The 16,761-nt window shown below is 38.4% G+C and overlaps 1 protein-coding gene across 2 annotated transcripts in view; it reads left to right on the top strand.

The window, feature by feature from the left end:
• The first annotated feature begins 646 nt into the window (after positions 1-646).
• Positions 647-16,761, top strand: part of SAMD8 (sterile alpha motif domain containing 8) — a 55,645-nt gene continuing 39,530 nt past the window's right edge. Inside the window, exon 1 of one of the 2 annotated variants that reach the window (XM_076010122.1) lies at positions 647-867. In XM_076010122.1, the coding sequence (XP_075866237.1) occupies positions 727-867 (141 nt within the window). In that variant the 5' untranslated portion in view covers positions 647-726. Of the gene's footprint in view, positions 901-16,761 lie in introns of both variants that reach the window. The other variant, XM_012755573.3, reaches the window with a different exon arrangement.

Below are 16,761 nucleotides of genomic sequence, written 5' to 3'. Positions count from 1 at the left end.
AATGGGAAGGTTCCCAGCTGCCCCCGGCTTTGAGTCCAGCCTGAGGGGAAAGGCCATGCCAGGGCATCCTACAAAACAATCTGAGCCCAGGTTGCAGCTGCCTTTGGACTTGGTTTATGCCAATGGTAGGCCTGGGCTGGGGGGCCTTCCCCAAGGGTAGGGCAGCACGGTGCAGTGAGAAGAACGTAGGTTCTGAAGTTAGATAGCTTTGGGTTGGAATACCAGCTTGGGCGCATATTAAAGTGATATGTCATGCAATGTTTCTTGGTCTGTGATGTATGATCTACCTTGTAGAGTTTGCACAAAGATTAGATATTTATTTGGCATAGACACTGTCAGAAAGCAATGGGGCAGTGAATGATAACGATCATTGGGGATTGGCTTTTGGAGAAGAGCTGTCCCCCTCTGGAGCAATAAGAGGATAACCCCCTCCCTAGGCCCAACCTTATTTACTAATCCTATAGGCCTCGCCCCATCTCTCCCTCGCTCGGTTCCTTTCTCCCACCTTAGCCACCAGCCCGACGCATGCGCTCTCGGACTCCCCTGCTGCAGTTTCCCTCATCCGTTCTCCTCTTGGGCCCATCTGGAGCCTCGCGTGTCTTCCGGTTTTGGCCCCGCCCCCCGCCGGTGGAGCTCCTCCTCCCGCCGGTAGGGCCCCGCCTCCCGAAGCAGTTCCGGTTCGGCCCGGAGGCAGCTGCCGGCGCGGCGGTGACGGGAGCCGGGGCGATGCCTGCGCGCAGCCGCCACCGCCCCCGCCCCGACCCCGGCTCCCCGCCCCGGGCTCCGCCTCCGCCGCTCGAGGCGCTTCAATCCGGCGAGGCCGGGAGGACCACGGACTCCGACGGCGGCTTGGACGCCGACTCGGAGGTGGGTCCCGGGAGCCCGCCTCCGACCGCGGAGGTGAGGGGAGCTGGGGCTGAGCAGAGGGGAGTTTGGGGGGCGCCTGCAGCCAGGGTGAGTGGGGAGTCTGAGATGGAGCTGGGGGCTGCCGAGGGACAGGGACCCGGAGGGCCACGGGGAGACGGTTGGGGGAGATGGAGAGTCAGCTCTAGAATGGAATCTGAAGGCAATGGAGGTTGTTGAGCCGAGGGCCTGAGGGGGTGCTGATGGCCAGAGGCTGAGGGTAAGTAGAGGCCGAGGGGCGAGAGGCGGTGGAAGACTTGAAGAGGCAACAGCTTGGAGGCTTTTGAAAGCAGCATAGGGTCGGAAGAAGGTCGACGGCGTCCTGCGGGAATGTGGCCCCGGATGAAGAGATGCTCTGGGCTGTGGCAGTGGGGGTGAGGGGTCAGAGGAGCAGGACCGGGGCCGGTGTGACCCCAGGCGAGGGAGAGGGAACCGGGGTGGGGCTGGTGGTAATGGAGGGCAGTGTTTAGGAAGAGGGAGGGCTATTGGATGGGAAGTCATCTGGCCTCAAGTGTTGAGGGAGGCATTGAAAAAGAGAAATGTGGTCAAGAAAGAAAAGGAGCCCTTAGGGATCTAATTTAAGGCATTGGCATCTTTACAGGTGCTTTTCAAAGCATCAGAGATCACTAGGGCAATGTATTTGGATTATGGGACTTTTACATTTGTGCACAGTGGATCCTTTTAAGAATCTGGGGTGGAAGGGGCGGTGTTAATCACTGATTTTCCTAAAGGACTGGGGGAAGTGGTGTAGAGGAAGTGATGTTTGAAAAATGTAGTGAAAGGAGTGATTTTGAAAATAAAGATATCATTAGGGTTTCTTCTAACATTAATGGTGTACCTTTTTTTGTATTTCTTTCTTAAATGTTTAAATACTGGGCAAGTTTAGATCCTGAAAAAGATTTAATGCATTACCTTTACATTTAAAAAATTAACTTGAAACAAGAATTTGGACACTAGGATTTTACACATACTCATTATGAACTGGTTGTGCTTTCACAACTTGAGTAGAATGTATTTGCCACAGGGTAAAAATATGGTCTGTGCAAATGTCTGGGTTAAGGGGGACACCTAACACTGGAAGTAAAATCACCACAGTGCAGGCACCTTCCTCTCACTGATAACTCCAAGATTGGAATTATCTCTTAAAAATTTGAGGCGTACTGACGGATTTGCACAACGAATATTCAAATACTGTTTTGCAGATATTGTACACATAATATTTTTAGTAGGGTGGACTAGAAAAGTAAGGATAGAGGGTGCTTAAAGTTGACAGCCAGTGGAAGTAGAACAAGTAGGTAATGCTTTTTATAGAAAGAAGATGTAGTACCAAAACATAATTATGTCAGAAAAATGATTGCAATATTTATGTTCACTTAAGTAGAAATAATTTTGTGATTGTTAAATTATAACAAGCCTCCAAGAAGTACTTGTTGACTTTAGCCACATCTTATTTTACATTTTATCTGATTATAGGCTTGTGACATTGTCGGCCATTTCCAAACTTTTATTTTCTACTCTAAATGGGTATCTACTGTTTAATCTTCATGAGATGATAATTTACTTATTGGCAACAAGCTTTTAAATTACTTTATGAGTGTAGATGATATGACATACCTTCAAAGGATCAGTGAAATAATTCCGTCTTCAAAGGAGAGGTGAATTTTTAGCTTTGCTTTTGGATGAGGTTGTCAAAAATTAATTTTCTTTTCTTTAACTTAATAAAAAATGATCTTTAGTTGAAGAAGTTTACATAGTATTCCTGTTTACCCTCACCAGAGTGAGATCCTCTAGAGACGTTATCTTCGTATATATATCTGAATAAAAGTTTTGTCATGTAAAAATTTGCTGAACTGAAAAAAGAAAACTATAATGATTATATCTTACTGTTATTGCAAAATTAAGAGAGAAACTCTTAGATGGGATTGTACAATTAATATATTAGCATGCCTAATGGTTATTTTTGTTTTCTTTTGTCAGTTCTCATAGCTACTTAGTTGTAAAGAAAATTAGTTTTGTGGTAGAGCATTATCTCTAAGACAGAAGAAACCATCATGGCTGCAATGGCAGAACATGCAGACAAATCAGTTTTGATTTCAATAGCTCACTCCCCATTCTGCAACTTATTCACATTGTACAACTGCTTGCAAACATTTTTGTATTGTTAATCACTAGGTCCTCAATACTTCTTCAAAAGTTTGCCATGATTGAAACATTTTCATGGCTTTTCTGAGAATTGAAATTTGAGCACTTTTTTGAGAAACTGTTAAATCACAGATGTTCTAATGAGTATTATTTTTATTTTGTCATGTAAGAATGCCATATTAACTACCTATTCATTTGCGATGTTTACTTTCAGGTCTGATGTAATATATGGTGTTGGTCGTGGGTGTATCTGGCATGGTCATTAGCATATGAATGGAAATCTTTCCTGTCTTCAAATTGTACCCCCTTCATTATTCATATGGTAGTAGATTGTTAGTGAAGGTTGAATTGATTTTTTTTATTTAAAGCTTCTATAACTTTGATTCTTTTTGGGCATCAAACTGACTTAGATATGAATGCAGTTCTGTATTCTGCTAAATTACCTATGAAGCTCTTGAAAGATTGTGATATTTGATGGAAAAATACAGTATGAGCTAATTGTAATTTTTTTAATGGATTTAGGTTATAGAGAGGGAGGAATTATACTATTTCATTCCCAAATGTTTTACTTTTTTGCAGAGATGGGGGGGAACCAAGATTGTTTTCACTTTCTTTCAAGTGTTTGTATTTGTTTACAAATAAGGTGTTCATTATTTACAAAATGCTGTGTCTTTAATTTTTGCTTGCATGTGGTTTTGGGAACTCCTGGGACCTGATTCTTTTTCTTGTTTTTCTTTCTCTAAGGGTATGATATAACACATGTATGGATAATAGTAGAACAAGAATAGAAAAAGCTATTTGACTATAGGTATCATTGTGACAGTGATTCTTACTTTTAGGTCTTGTGGTTCTCTTGGCCTGGAGAAATCAAGAAGTTAACTAAAAATAGGATAGCATGGATCAGGCACAATTGGAGAACAAATCAGTGTTTACATGTTGGCACTGTTGCTCCCTGGTAGTTTGCCATCTGAATGTTTGGATATGGATTTGTAATAGATCTGTGGTGTGAATATTCCTGTACTCCTCCTCCCATACACACAGACAGCACCATCATCACCGGATATTAATCCTAACCTAGCTAAGTTTAGCGACTTTATACTTCCATATTGAAATGCTGTTACTTCACTATACACTGGATCTTCCCAGTAAAATAATGACTTCAGTACAGAATGTAACATAATGTGTCTATTAACTGAAAAAAAAACTTGGTTATAATAGTTTTACCACAAACAGTGTTTCACCATAAAACAGTTTTTATCATATGCACTCAAAACAGTGTTGTTGGCCGGGCGCGGTGGCTCACGCCTGTAATCCTAGCTCTTGGGAGGCCGAGGCGGGCGGATTGCTCAAGGTCAGGAGTTCAAAACCAGCCTGAGCAAGAGCAAGACCCCGTCTCTACTATAAATAGAAAGAAATTAATTGGCCAACTGATATATATAAAAAATTAGCCGGGCGTGGTGGCGCATGCCTGTAGTCCCAGCTACTAGGGAGGCTGAGGCAGAAGGATCGCTCGAGCCCAGGAGTTTGAGGTTGCTGTGAGCTAGGCTGACGCCATGGCACTCACTCTAGCCTGGACAACAAAGCGAGACTCTGTCTCAGAAAAACAAACAAACAAACAAACAAAAAACAGTGTTGTTATGGCAGCAGTGAACTATATTTGTATTTGTCTTACGTTTTTATTGTGGTTTAATTAAGCTTATGAGTTGTGGCAGAGGTCAAGAGAGGTGATAAGTATCCATTATCTTGATACTTTTCTTTTGAAATTATTGATAGATAAATTCTAGTAGGAGGTGAGATTCTGCCATGGATTCTGCTAATTTAGGGTCTTCCTGTAAGTAAACTACGTCACTGAAATATTGGAAATACTTGCAAATTGGTTTTAGTTTAGAACTTTGAAACTAAATTAAATTGATGTTGGTTCCATAAATATAATACTGACATGAAAGCCAGAGAATGCCAAAACCATACATTAAAATTTGGGCCAAAATCCAATACATTTTCACAGTATGTACTGGAGTTTGAAGTTTGAGCCAGTTTTTCATTTTCCATTATGTTGATTGGATTTTGGGATATAGCATATTTAAAAATAAAGATTTTTACCAATCAATATGTTAAAGTGCTAGCTTTATTAGAATAAGAATTAGAATTTTAGGTATTTGGCTTCATTACTGGTATGCTCTGGCATGCAGCCAGATCAGGAACCCTTCCTCAAATTACCTCTAAATTTTGATCGTTGTATAAAAACTTTTGCTATAACTGAGGATATAAAATGGACAGTGATATCTGTCAGGTTCTTATTCATTGAGCTGAGACAGTTCTGGATGTGGTACAGAATTAGGTGTACCCTGATATTGGCAGTTTTAGTTTAAAGGCAAGTTAGAGCCACAAAAAGTTTGTGTTCTTTGGTATACATGACAACTTTTTTTTTTTTTTGAGACAGAGTCTTACTCTGTTGCCTGGGCTAGAGTGCTGTGCAGTCAGCCCAGCTCACAGCAACCTCAAATTCCTGGGCTCAAGCAATCCTTCTCTCTCAGCCTACCAAGTATCTGAGACTACAGGCATGTGCCACTATACCATGCCTTGCTAATTATATATATATATATATATATATATATTTTTTTTTTTTTTTTTTAGTTGTCCAGCTAATTTCTATTTTTTTTTAGTAGAGATGGGGTCTCGCTCTTGCTCAGGCTGGTCTCTAACTACTGAGCTCAGACGATCCTCCCGCCTCTGCCTCCCATGGTACATGACAACTTTTTTGAGTGTCGTTTAAGAGTGCATAGTCAGGGCAGCAAAAAATGTCCCAGAACTGAAGTGTGGCCAAGAGAATGATGATGTAACTGAGGAGGCAATTTAATTTTTTTAAATGTGCTGCCCTAAATTCTGCTGCTCAGAAGTGGGACATAAAATGGTAGAAAATTGCAGGGTCTTTGAAACTTTTGCAATTGTAACAGATTTCATAGCTGTTTTGGAAACAGTGCCCTGTGCTTACTAAGAAAAAGTAAAGTACCTTTTGAAAAATATAAAGAGAAAAGAGTGTTTTCTTATTTGCTCACTGAAAATGTTTTCATCTAGGATTAAAATTTTTTCAATGGGATAAAAAAACTGGGTAGTCCCAAATAGCATTATTTATCACAAAGTTTGGCCATAAATGCCTAAAGTAAATGTTGTCCTTTTCATTTGTAGTTTTGGCTTTTTGCTTTTATAAGAATTATTTTTATGTTCTAGTTTATGGATCTAACTGGTGTAATCTGTACCTATTATGTGCATATTAGATAAGCTTTATTAGATAAAATTGGATTTAGCCTTATTTTAGCTTGAGTGCAACTATAATATATAATTGGCCTAAGGAAAATGTATTAACACTAATTTTATATTATTTTTTAAATCTCTTCTTCATTTTATGCCTTGGGATATGATTTTCTTAAAAAGATTTTATACATCACTTGGAAACCATAACTTTATTTTATTTTTATTTTTTTTATTTTAGTGAAATAGACTTTGGCAGGAAACCATAACTTTAAAAAAATTTTGCTGTATACCAAATCAGTAATAACTTCCAAAAATTTCATTTTGTATTTATGAATCAAGTTTTATCAGTTGTGAATTCTTTTAGGGTCATTTGAATGTATGGCTTTTAAAGACAACCACAGAATTTCAAGGTGGAGGACAATTGCTTCAGATGGCTGTTCTCCAGTACTTTGGAGTATTTTGTATGTACACAATCAAGTGAAACTACAAGAAAAATCCAGCATATTTAAATCACCATAATCACCATCCAAATATGAACATTAGTAAAGTTTCATTTTGTTGATATATCCTCGTATTTTAAAGATTGTCTAATGATAAATTATAAGCCATTTTGATCTCTTATGTTTTGGTATAATTAAGCTCAGTGGAATAGTTTGTGTCTTTCCAGTTAATAGAGCCTGTCACTTGAGGAAGTTTCCTAATTTCTTCCCAAACTGTACAGAAGTGCTTTTAGGTATCAGCAGTAATCAGTTGCATCACTGACATACTTTTAAAAATGTTGATGACCAGTATGCTCCTGTTGAAATACCTTTATGTAACAAATTTTATATTAAATAAATCTTTATATTAGAAACACGATGTGTAGAATTCTGCATTGAGTAACTGGAGACACTGTTACATTGTTATTCTGTCTCAGTTTATGTTACTTTATTACTTTGTTGTTTGGCTGGAAAGTAATTGTATCTTGAGCAGAATCTTTATAAGATTGAACCATTGTTTTCAAGTATTCATATGTATTTTGTATTAATCCAAAGTTTTCAAGTGTTAAGAGTTTCTGTTGCCTTATGTCTATATGTTGATAGATAGATGACTATCTTAATTTAATTTCAGGCCTAGGGCAATACAACGTAAAATAAAGAGAAGTTGATGACATGGCAATACTAATTTACATTTATTGAGCAATTTCTATTTGCCAAGCATTATTTAAGTACATTATATGCATTATTCCATGTAATCTTCACAACAAGCCTATAAAATAGGAACTAGTCTTCTCCTCATTCTACATTGAAGGACAGGAAGGCCCAAGGAAGTTATATAACTTCTCCATGTTCATATAACTGTGAGTGGTGTACCCAGAGTTTGAACCTAAGCAGTTTGATTCTAGAACCAGGACTGGTTTTTTTCTTTTCTTTTCTTTACTCCATCCCTTCTCCACCCTTCCTAACTACTATACTTTCTGAGTTTTATATCAGATTCTGTTGGCGAATAGCTGTGTGAAATTTATTTTACTTTCTAGCTTTAGTTTCTTTGGCTATAAATTGAGGAATTGTACTTGATTTCTCAGGTCACTTCCAATTCTAACTTAAGAATTCTGCCCATTCTGATTTTATTGGTTTTATTGGTTACCTCACTATTTCTTGTCTTTTATTTAGTGTACATATGCATACATGGATTAATAATTGAATTTATTTCTTAATTTTCTATTTTTATCTGTTTAAGTATGGTTGACGTCAAACAGTGAAAAATAATATTGTTTTCATTTTCTTAAAAAACCTTTTCTCTGTGATTGCCAAGTATTAGCATGCTCATTGTACAAAATATAGAAATTTTAGAAATATTTAATGTAGAGAGTGAAAGAGCCCATCCAAGGTATAAATATTAATATTTATTTATTTAAAAATATATACATATATACTCCATGTGTTATTTTTTAGGACCTTTGTTTCCTTTTTAAACTTTTTATTTTGAAATAATTATACATTCATTCACAGGAAGTTTCAAAGATAGTAGGGAGAGCCTATGTACCCTTCACTCAGTTTCCTGCAATAGTTATACCTTACAGAATTATAGTACAGTATCGAAATCAGGAAATTGACATTGGTTCAATGTGTAGGTACAGGTCTGTGTCATTTCATCATGCATGGATTCATGTAACCATTGTCCTAATCAGGATATAGAAATATTCTGTTGCTACAGAGATTTGCCTGTGTGACCCCTTTATACTTTCCCCCAACTCTTGACACACCATCTCTAACCCCCAGCAACCACTATTCTCTTTTCCATTGGTATAATTTTGTCAATTTGAGAATGTTACATAAATGGATCATACAGTGTGTGACCTTTTGAGATTGGCTTTTTTTCACTTAGCATAATGCCCTGGAGACCCATCCAAGTTATTGTGTGTATCAATAGTTCATTCATTTTTATTGCTGAGTAGTATCCTATGGTATATGTAGACCACAGTATGTTTATTCACATATTGTAGGATATTTTATTTTTTATATGTTTTGACTATTACAAGTAATGCTGCTATGAACATTTCTGTATAGGTTTTTGTGTAGATATAAGTTCATTTCTCAGGATTGCAATTGCTGTGTTGTATGGTAAGTGTATGTTTAGTTTTTTAAGAAGCTGCCAAACTGTTTTCCAGCATGGCTATACAATTTTACATTCCCACGCACAATGTATGAGAGATCCAGTTTCTCTGCATCCTTGACAGCATTTCATATTGTCACAATTTATTTTTGCTGTTCTAGTAGGTGTATAGTAATATTCATCATAGTCTTTATTTGCATTTCCTTAATGGCTAGTGGTATTGAACATCTTTTTATTGTGCTTATTGTCCATTTGTATATCTTCTTTGATTCCCTGCCTTTTCACATCTTTTACCCATTTTCTAATTGGGATTTTTTTTTCTTACTATTTAATTTTGAGAGTTCTTTATATATTCTAGATATCAGTCCTTTCTCATATATATATGGTTTACAAATATGGCAGATATTTTCTACCAGTTTATAACTTATCTTTTCATCCTCTTCATAGGATCTCTTGTAAAGTAAAACCTTTTAATTTTATGAAGTCAAATTTATTGATTTTTTTTTTTTTTTGAGACAGAGTCTCACTTTGTTGCCCAGGCTAGAGTGAGTGCCGTGGCGTCCTAGCTCACAGCAACCTCAATCTCCTGGGCTCAAGCGATCCTACTGCCTCAGCCTCCCGAGTAGCTGGGACTACAGGCATGCACCACCATGCCCGGTTAATTTTTTCTATATATATTAGTTGGCCAATTAATTTCTTTCTATTTGTAGTAGAGACGGGGTCTCGCTCAGACTGGTTTTGAATTCCCGACTTTGAGCATTCCACCCGCCTCGGCCTCCCAGAGTGGTAGGATTACAGGCGTGAGCCACCGCGCCCGGCTGATTTTTTTTTTTTGAATTATGCTTTTGGGTGTCATGTCTAAGAAGTCTTTGTCCTAATTTTGGAAAGTTTTCTCCTGTGTTATTGTCTAAACGTTTTGTAGTTTTTACACTTCACAATTAAATCTATGGTCCATTTTGAGTTAAATTTTATATAAGGTATGAGATTTGGTCAAAGTTTTTTGTTTTGGGTTTTTTGGGGGAGGGGTCCATGGATATCTAATTGTTCTGGCACTATTTTTTAAATATCTGCCATTGCATTGCTTTGTACCTTTGCCAAAAATCAACTGGCCATACTTGTGGGGGACTATCTTTGGGTTCTCTATTCTGTTCTGGTGATCTACATGTCTATACTTCTGTAAGTGCCATATAGTATTGATTGCTATAGCTATGTAATAAGTCTTGAAATTGGGTAGAATGATTTCTCTCACTTTTATTCTTATTCAGAATTGTGTAAGCTATTCTAGTTCTTTTACCTTTCCGTGTGAATTTAGGACAATCTTGTCTATATCTACAAAAATGTCTTGCTGGTATTTTTATGGGAGTTGTGTTAAACCTGTCTATCACTTTGAAAAGAATTGACGTCTTTACTATGTTGAGTCTAATCCATAAATGTGGACTATCTCTTCATTTACTTATGTCTTTTGAGATTCCTTTCAACAGGATTTTGTAATTTACAACATACAGATTCTGTACATATTTTGTTAGATTTATCTAGGTATTTCATTTTTTTTTGAGTGACTGTGAGTCGTTTTATATTTTTAGTTTCTTTATCCTTGTGTTCATTGTTAATATAGAGAAATATAATTGATTATTATATGTTCATTTGGTGTCCCACAACATTACTGAACTTGCTTATTAGTTCTAGGAGTCTTTTTGTAGATTCTTTGGGATTTTCTAAGTAGACTATCATATTATCAGGAAAGAGGAATACTTTTATTTCTTCATTTCTGGTACGTATACTTTAATTTCCTTTTCTTGCCTTACTACACTGGCTAAAATTTAGGTTGAATAGTAATATTGAGAGTAGACATCCTTGCCTTGTTCCTGACCTAAGGGAGAAAGCATGCAATCTTTCATTGTTAAATAGGGTGTTAGCTAAAGGCTTTTTATAGATGTTTTTTACCAAATTAAGAATTTCTCATCTATTCCTAGTTTTCTGACATTTTTTTACCAGTAATGGAGGTGTTCATGATAAAAATTTTATGGGATGCTTTTTCTGCATCAATTTATGCTCTTGTGTTTTTTCTTCTTTAGCTGGTTAGCATTGCACTGTTTGATTTTCAAACATTGAACCAGCCTTATATCCCTGGAAATAAATCCTGTTTGATCATGGTGTATAATTCTTTTTATATATTGCTGAATTGTATTTGTTAATATTTTGTTAAGGATTTTTATATGTATATTCATGAGGGATTATTGGTCCTTCCTATTGTAATTTTCTACAGGTGCCACCTCCATGGTACCAGGTAATGGTTCAGGCTTTTTTCCCAGCTGGCTGGGAAAGAGATGGGCACCTCATTCTTACTCCCCTGTTTGGGGTTGGGAGGACAGAGTAGAGGTGATGGGGGTGATGGATGGCCTTGTTACTACAACTGAGCAGTGGTGTTAGTCCTGACTCTGCTCAGGCCTTCTCTGACAGCACCTCAGCAAGGTGGGGGAAGGGTGCCTTATCAGTGCTGGGTAGAAGTCCAGGTTGCCCACATGGTCTCCCCCTAACACCATGTTAGGGGAAGGGAGATTTGCTAGACAGTATGACAGTCCCAGCTCCCTTTTTGGCTTTCTCTGATATAGCAGGAGATAGGGCCTGGTGATAGCCTGACAAGATTAAAAATCTAGGCTCTCCACTTGGCCTTTGCTGGTTGAGATAGGGGTGGAAATGGGGCCAGTTTTTTCTGTGGTATTTTGCTGGGAATAGAGCTGTTATTGTCTAAAAGTTTTATGACTTGCTAGGCTACTTCTTTTCTGGTCCTTTGGCTGGAGAAAACGAACTTTTCTTGGAGCTCTTTTTGTTTGGCCAGCATTTCTGGGTTGCTGCTTTTCCAGTAACCAGTCTGGAATATACTGGTTTATTTGTTTGTTTTGTGGCAAAACAAACAAACAAAATAACAAATAAAAACTCCAAGAGAGCTCAATACTGTGTTGTTCCTTAGGTCCTAAGGTGCCTAGCTAGTCTGCCTTCCTCTCTACTTTTCAGTATTCTTATGTTTATTTTATATATAATTTCCATGGAGTAATAGGAAAAAGTATGTCTATCTCATCTTCCTGCAATCAGAAGTCCACATATGCTATTTCTTAAAAAATGTACCTGTCAGAAAAATTTAGAGTGCAAAAGGATAATATTCCCTGTGTCCTTTGCATACTAATGGTTCTCTACTGCTTCTTATCTTTATTCATACCTTTGCTCATGCAATTTCCTCTGCTCTTGTACTTTTATTTCTTCATCTCTATCCCCACAATATTTCATCCCTCCTTTAAGGCTCAGCTCAAATGTCACTTATAAGAACTCTTCTCTGATCTCATCAACTGGAAATACCTCTGTTTTTCCAACTCCCTTAACTTTCTAATTTTTTAGCAAGTTATGTATGTATCTACTTTATTAATCTTATGAGGATTTAGTGAGCTGATTATATAAAGAACTAGTAACTGTAAATCTTCTTACCTCCTTTTATTATTTTTTTTTTTTTTTTGAGACAGAGTCTCACTTTGTTGCCCAGGCTAGAGTGCTGTGGCGTCAGCCTAGCTCACAGCAACCTCAAACTCCTGGGCTCAAGCACTCCTACTGTCTCAGCCTCCCAAGTAGCTGGGACTACAGGCATGCACCACCATGCCCGGCTAATTTTTTCTATATATATATTTTTTTTTTTTTTTTTTTTTTTGAGACAGAGTCTCACTTTGTTGCCCGGGCTAGAGTGAGTGCCGTGGCCTCAGCCTAGCTCACAGCAACCTCAAACTCCTGGGCTCCAGTGATCCTTCTGCCTCAGCCTCCCGGGTAGCTGGGACTACAGGCATGCGCCACCATGCCCGGCTAATTTTTTTTTATATATATATCAGTTGGCCAATTAATTTCTTTCTATTTATAGTAGAGACGGGGTCTCGCTCAGGCTGGTTTTGAACTCCTGACCTTGAGCAATCCGCCCGCCTCGGCCTCCCAAGAGCTAGGATTACAGGCGTGAGCCACAGCGCCCGGCCCTATATATTTTTAGTTGGCCAATTAATTTGTTTCTATTTTTAGTAGAGACGAGGGTCTCACTCTTGCTCAGGCTGGTTTCGAACTCCTAACCTTGAGCAATCCTCCCACTTCAGCCTCCCAGAGTGCTAGGATTACAGGCGTGAGCCACCACTGCGCCCGGCCTTTACCTCCTTTTAAAATGACTCTTTATTATCCCTTTCTAGACTGTATTATCATTGAGGGCAGGATCTGATTCTGATTTATTTAGGTAAATGCCACATTGCCTAGTTAATACCCTTCATATAGTATTAATATATGCACAATAAATATTTAATAGATGAACAAATGTAGCATATGAGTGCTTCTTAAGATTGTCTGTATCCCCAGTGCTTTAATGTCTGGCATCTGTATATAGCAGACGCTTAGTAAATGTTTGAGACTGAACAGTGTAAAATTTGTGATTCAGAAGGCCTTAATTATTAGCTAGTCTCACTGATATAAATGTTTTTCTTTTATTTTTTTCTCAGTTTGAATCTGGATTTCAAATGTTTTTCTAATATAACTGAACACCTTTGATAAATTCCTCTGCTGGTAACTAGAAAATATTTAATATTTCTGATACTCAGTTCTTTTTTTTTTTTTTTTTTTATGAGACAGCGTCTCACTCTGAGACATGGTCACCTTGGGTAGAGTGTAGTGGTGTTATCATAGCTCACTGCAACCTCAAATTCCTGGGCTCAAGCGATCCTCCTGCCTCAGCCTCCTGAGTAGCTGGGACCATAGGCACCCACCACCACACCTGGCTAATTTTTCTATTTTTGGTAGATACCTTGTTCTTGCTCAGGCTGGTCTTGAATTTCTGACCTCAAGTGATCATCCTGCCTCAGGCTCCCAGGGTACTGAGATTACAGGTGTGAGCCACCATGCCCAGCTGAAACTCAGTTCTTACAGAAGTACAGTACTCCTCAGCTCATGTGACTCAGTGAAGTGTAGTGGGTAAGAACATGAACTTTGACTTGTGATTGCCTGGGCTGAAAACTAATCTGTAGTGCTTACTTAACCTGTCTGTATGAGTTGTCACATCTGTAAAATGGGGAAAATTAATAGTACCTCCTTTATATAGTTTTGTAAGGATTATTTGGGCAAGCTCTCCTGCTGCACCAGGTGCTACCTTTTTTTTCTGCTAGGGACATTCTTATTTTGTCTTTCCTCCTCTTTTCTTTTTCTTTCATTTATAGTACAATATTTGTCTGCTTTCTTATTATTGATACTGCTATTTAGTAGATAAAGTGGCCAGATCAGAGCCTTTGTTTTGTTTAAATTATTGATGGAACATTTAACTATTCAAGTCTTTTCCAGTGACACTAAGTGTTTGGTTGAATGCTTATTGAAATAAAAGATGTCGGCTGGACGTGGTGGCTCATGCCTGTAATCCTAGCACTCTGGGAGGCCAAGGCGGGCGGATTGCTGGAGATCGGGAGTTCAAAACCAGCCTGAGCAAGACCCCCACCCCCACCCCATCTCTACTAAAAATAGAAATAAATTCATTGATCAACTAAAATATATATATACAAAAAATTAGCCGGGCATGGTGGCGCATGCCTGTAGTCTCAGCTACTCAGGAGGCTGAGGCAGTAGGATCGCTTGAGCCTGGGAGATTGAGGTTGCTGTGAGCTAGGCTGACACCATGGCACTCACTCTGGCCGGGGCAACAAAGTGAGACTCTGTCTCAAAAAAAAAATAAAAAAATAAAAAATAAATAAAACATGTCATTCATGCCAAAGAATGCAAGTGTACATATATTTAGTGAGAAGAGAGCTCAAAACCATATCCTGCTTAGTTTCCCAGGAACGTGAAGGAAAAAATATAAACTTCCTCTGCTTATACCTAAAATTGAACTGGTAGACCTTATGAGAGCTTGAAGGTTTTAACTTTGGGTACTTCACTTGGCCTGAAAGATGGCAACTCAAAAGACCAAAGAACCCTGACTGTTATAATCAGTCAGGGTTCAGGTGCAAGAGAGAGAAACTGCTCTGGTCTGGCCTGCCTAGGAATGACTTCCAGCACAATATGTGAATTGGCTTGTTAGAGGAGTGTTACCTTTGCCACAATCAGGAAGTTGTCGTAAGGAGGCCAGTATAAACTATTGAGTTTAAGAACATACCATTTCAATACCAAACAACTCAATTTAAAAATGTGCAAAGAACTTGAGTAGGCATTTCTCCAAGGAAGATATAAATAATATCCAATAAGTATATGAAAAGAAGTTCAACATCACTAATCATTACCAAAATTATATCAATACCACAGTGAAATTACCACTTTATACTCATTGTAATGCTATTGTTTAAAAGAAAAACTCACAAAATAACAAGTGTTGGCAAGAATGTAGAGAAATTAGAATACTTTGTGCATATTACTGGTGGGATTGTATTAATAAAATGGTACAGCACTGTGGAAAATGATATGGTGACTCCTCAATTACTGTATGAACTAGCAATTCCACTTCTAGGTATATACCCAAAAGAAATGAAAGCAGGGGCTTGAACAGATATTTGTATACCCATGTTCAGAGCAGCATTTATTATTCACAGTAGCCAAAAGGTGGAAGCAACCCAAGTCTCCATGGACAGGTGAGTGGGTAAACAGTGCGGTTTATACATACAATGAGATATTGTTGAGCTTTAAAAAGGAAGGAAATTCTGACATATGCTACAATATGGATATGTCTTGAAGATATTATGCTAAGTAAAATAAGCCAGACAGAAAAGGACAAATATTGCATGATTCTACTTGTATGAAATATCTAGAATAGGGAAATTCATAGCAGGGGCTCAGGGTAAGGGTAAGAGGAAATTATTGCCTAATGGGTACAGAGTTTTTGCTGAGGATATTGAAAAAGTTCTGGAGATGGGTAGTGGTAAGGGTTGCACAACAATGAGAAGGTACTTAATGCCATAGAACTGTATATTTAAACTGGTTAAAATGGTAAATTTTACATTATGTATAGTTTACCACACACAGAGAAAAAGAACGATTCATATCTGCCATGCAGATATTAGGAAACCAGTACTGCTTATGCCACAACTGCAACTGCTTCCTGACCCTCACAAAGTTAGTGACTGGAGAATTATGCATACACACAAAACAACATTTCCGCAGTCCTTGTGGACAGACAAAACGTCAATAAAATGGCCCCTATTTCACCTTCTGCTCTCTACATCTCATGTCATGAGCATCTAGTTGGCTGAACCTGATTCACATTTAGAGCCCTGGTTGCAAGAGACCCTGGCGAATAAATTTTAGCTCTTCAGGCTCTGTAGTGGGAAAAGACAACTAGAGGGAGGTTGGAAAGGATACTGAGTGCCATTTTATCATATCTGCTACAGACACTGAGTCAGTGGTGATTCATAGATGGTAATGCTCCTTTTAATCAAGTCGCCATTTCCAGTAGTGGCCAGATTGTCCTGCAGCTGGTCAGTCACAGAGGTATGATGGGGCAAAGTCAAAGTCTCTTTTTGCAGTTATGGGCTGATTGTGCTTAGTTGATTAAACCTAACATACAGTATTTTCAGTTTTAATATTGTGGGAAACAATTGAAATATTTATATTATTGTGAAGAGATTTGGGTCACTCTAATGGCATGCATTAAAGACTCATCAATTAAGAGTTGATATGCTGGCCCAGCGTGGTGGCTTACGCCTGTAATCCTAGCTCTCTGGGAGGCCGAGGCAGGTGGATTGCTCTAGGTCAGGAGTTCGAAACCAGCCTGAGCAAGAGCGAGACCCCGTCTCTACTATAAATAGAAAGAAATTAATTGGCTAACTAACATATCTAGAAAAAAAGTTAGCCGGGCATGGTGGCGCATGCCTGTAGGCC

Source organism: Microcebus murinus, chromosome 14, assembly GCF_040939455.1.
Source record: "Microcebus murinus isolate Inina chromosome 14, M.murinus_Inina_mat1.0, whole genome shotgun sequence".
Classification (NCBI taxonomy): domain Eukaryota; kingdom Metazoa; phylum Chordata; class Mammalia; order Primates; family Cheirogaleidae; genus Microcebus; species Microcebus murinus.
This window is presented reverse-complemented; position numbering and strand designations above follow the sequence as displayed.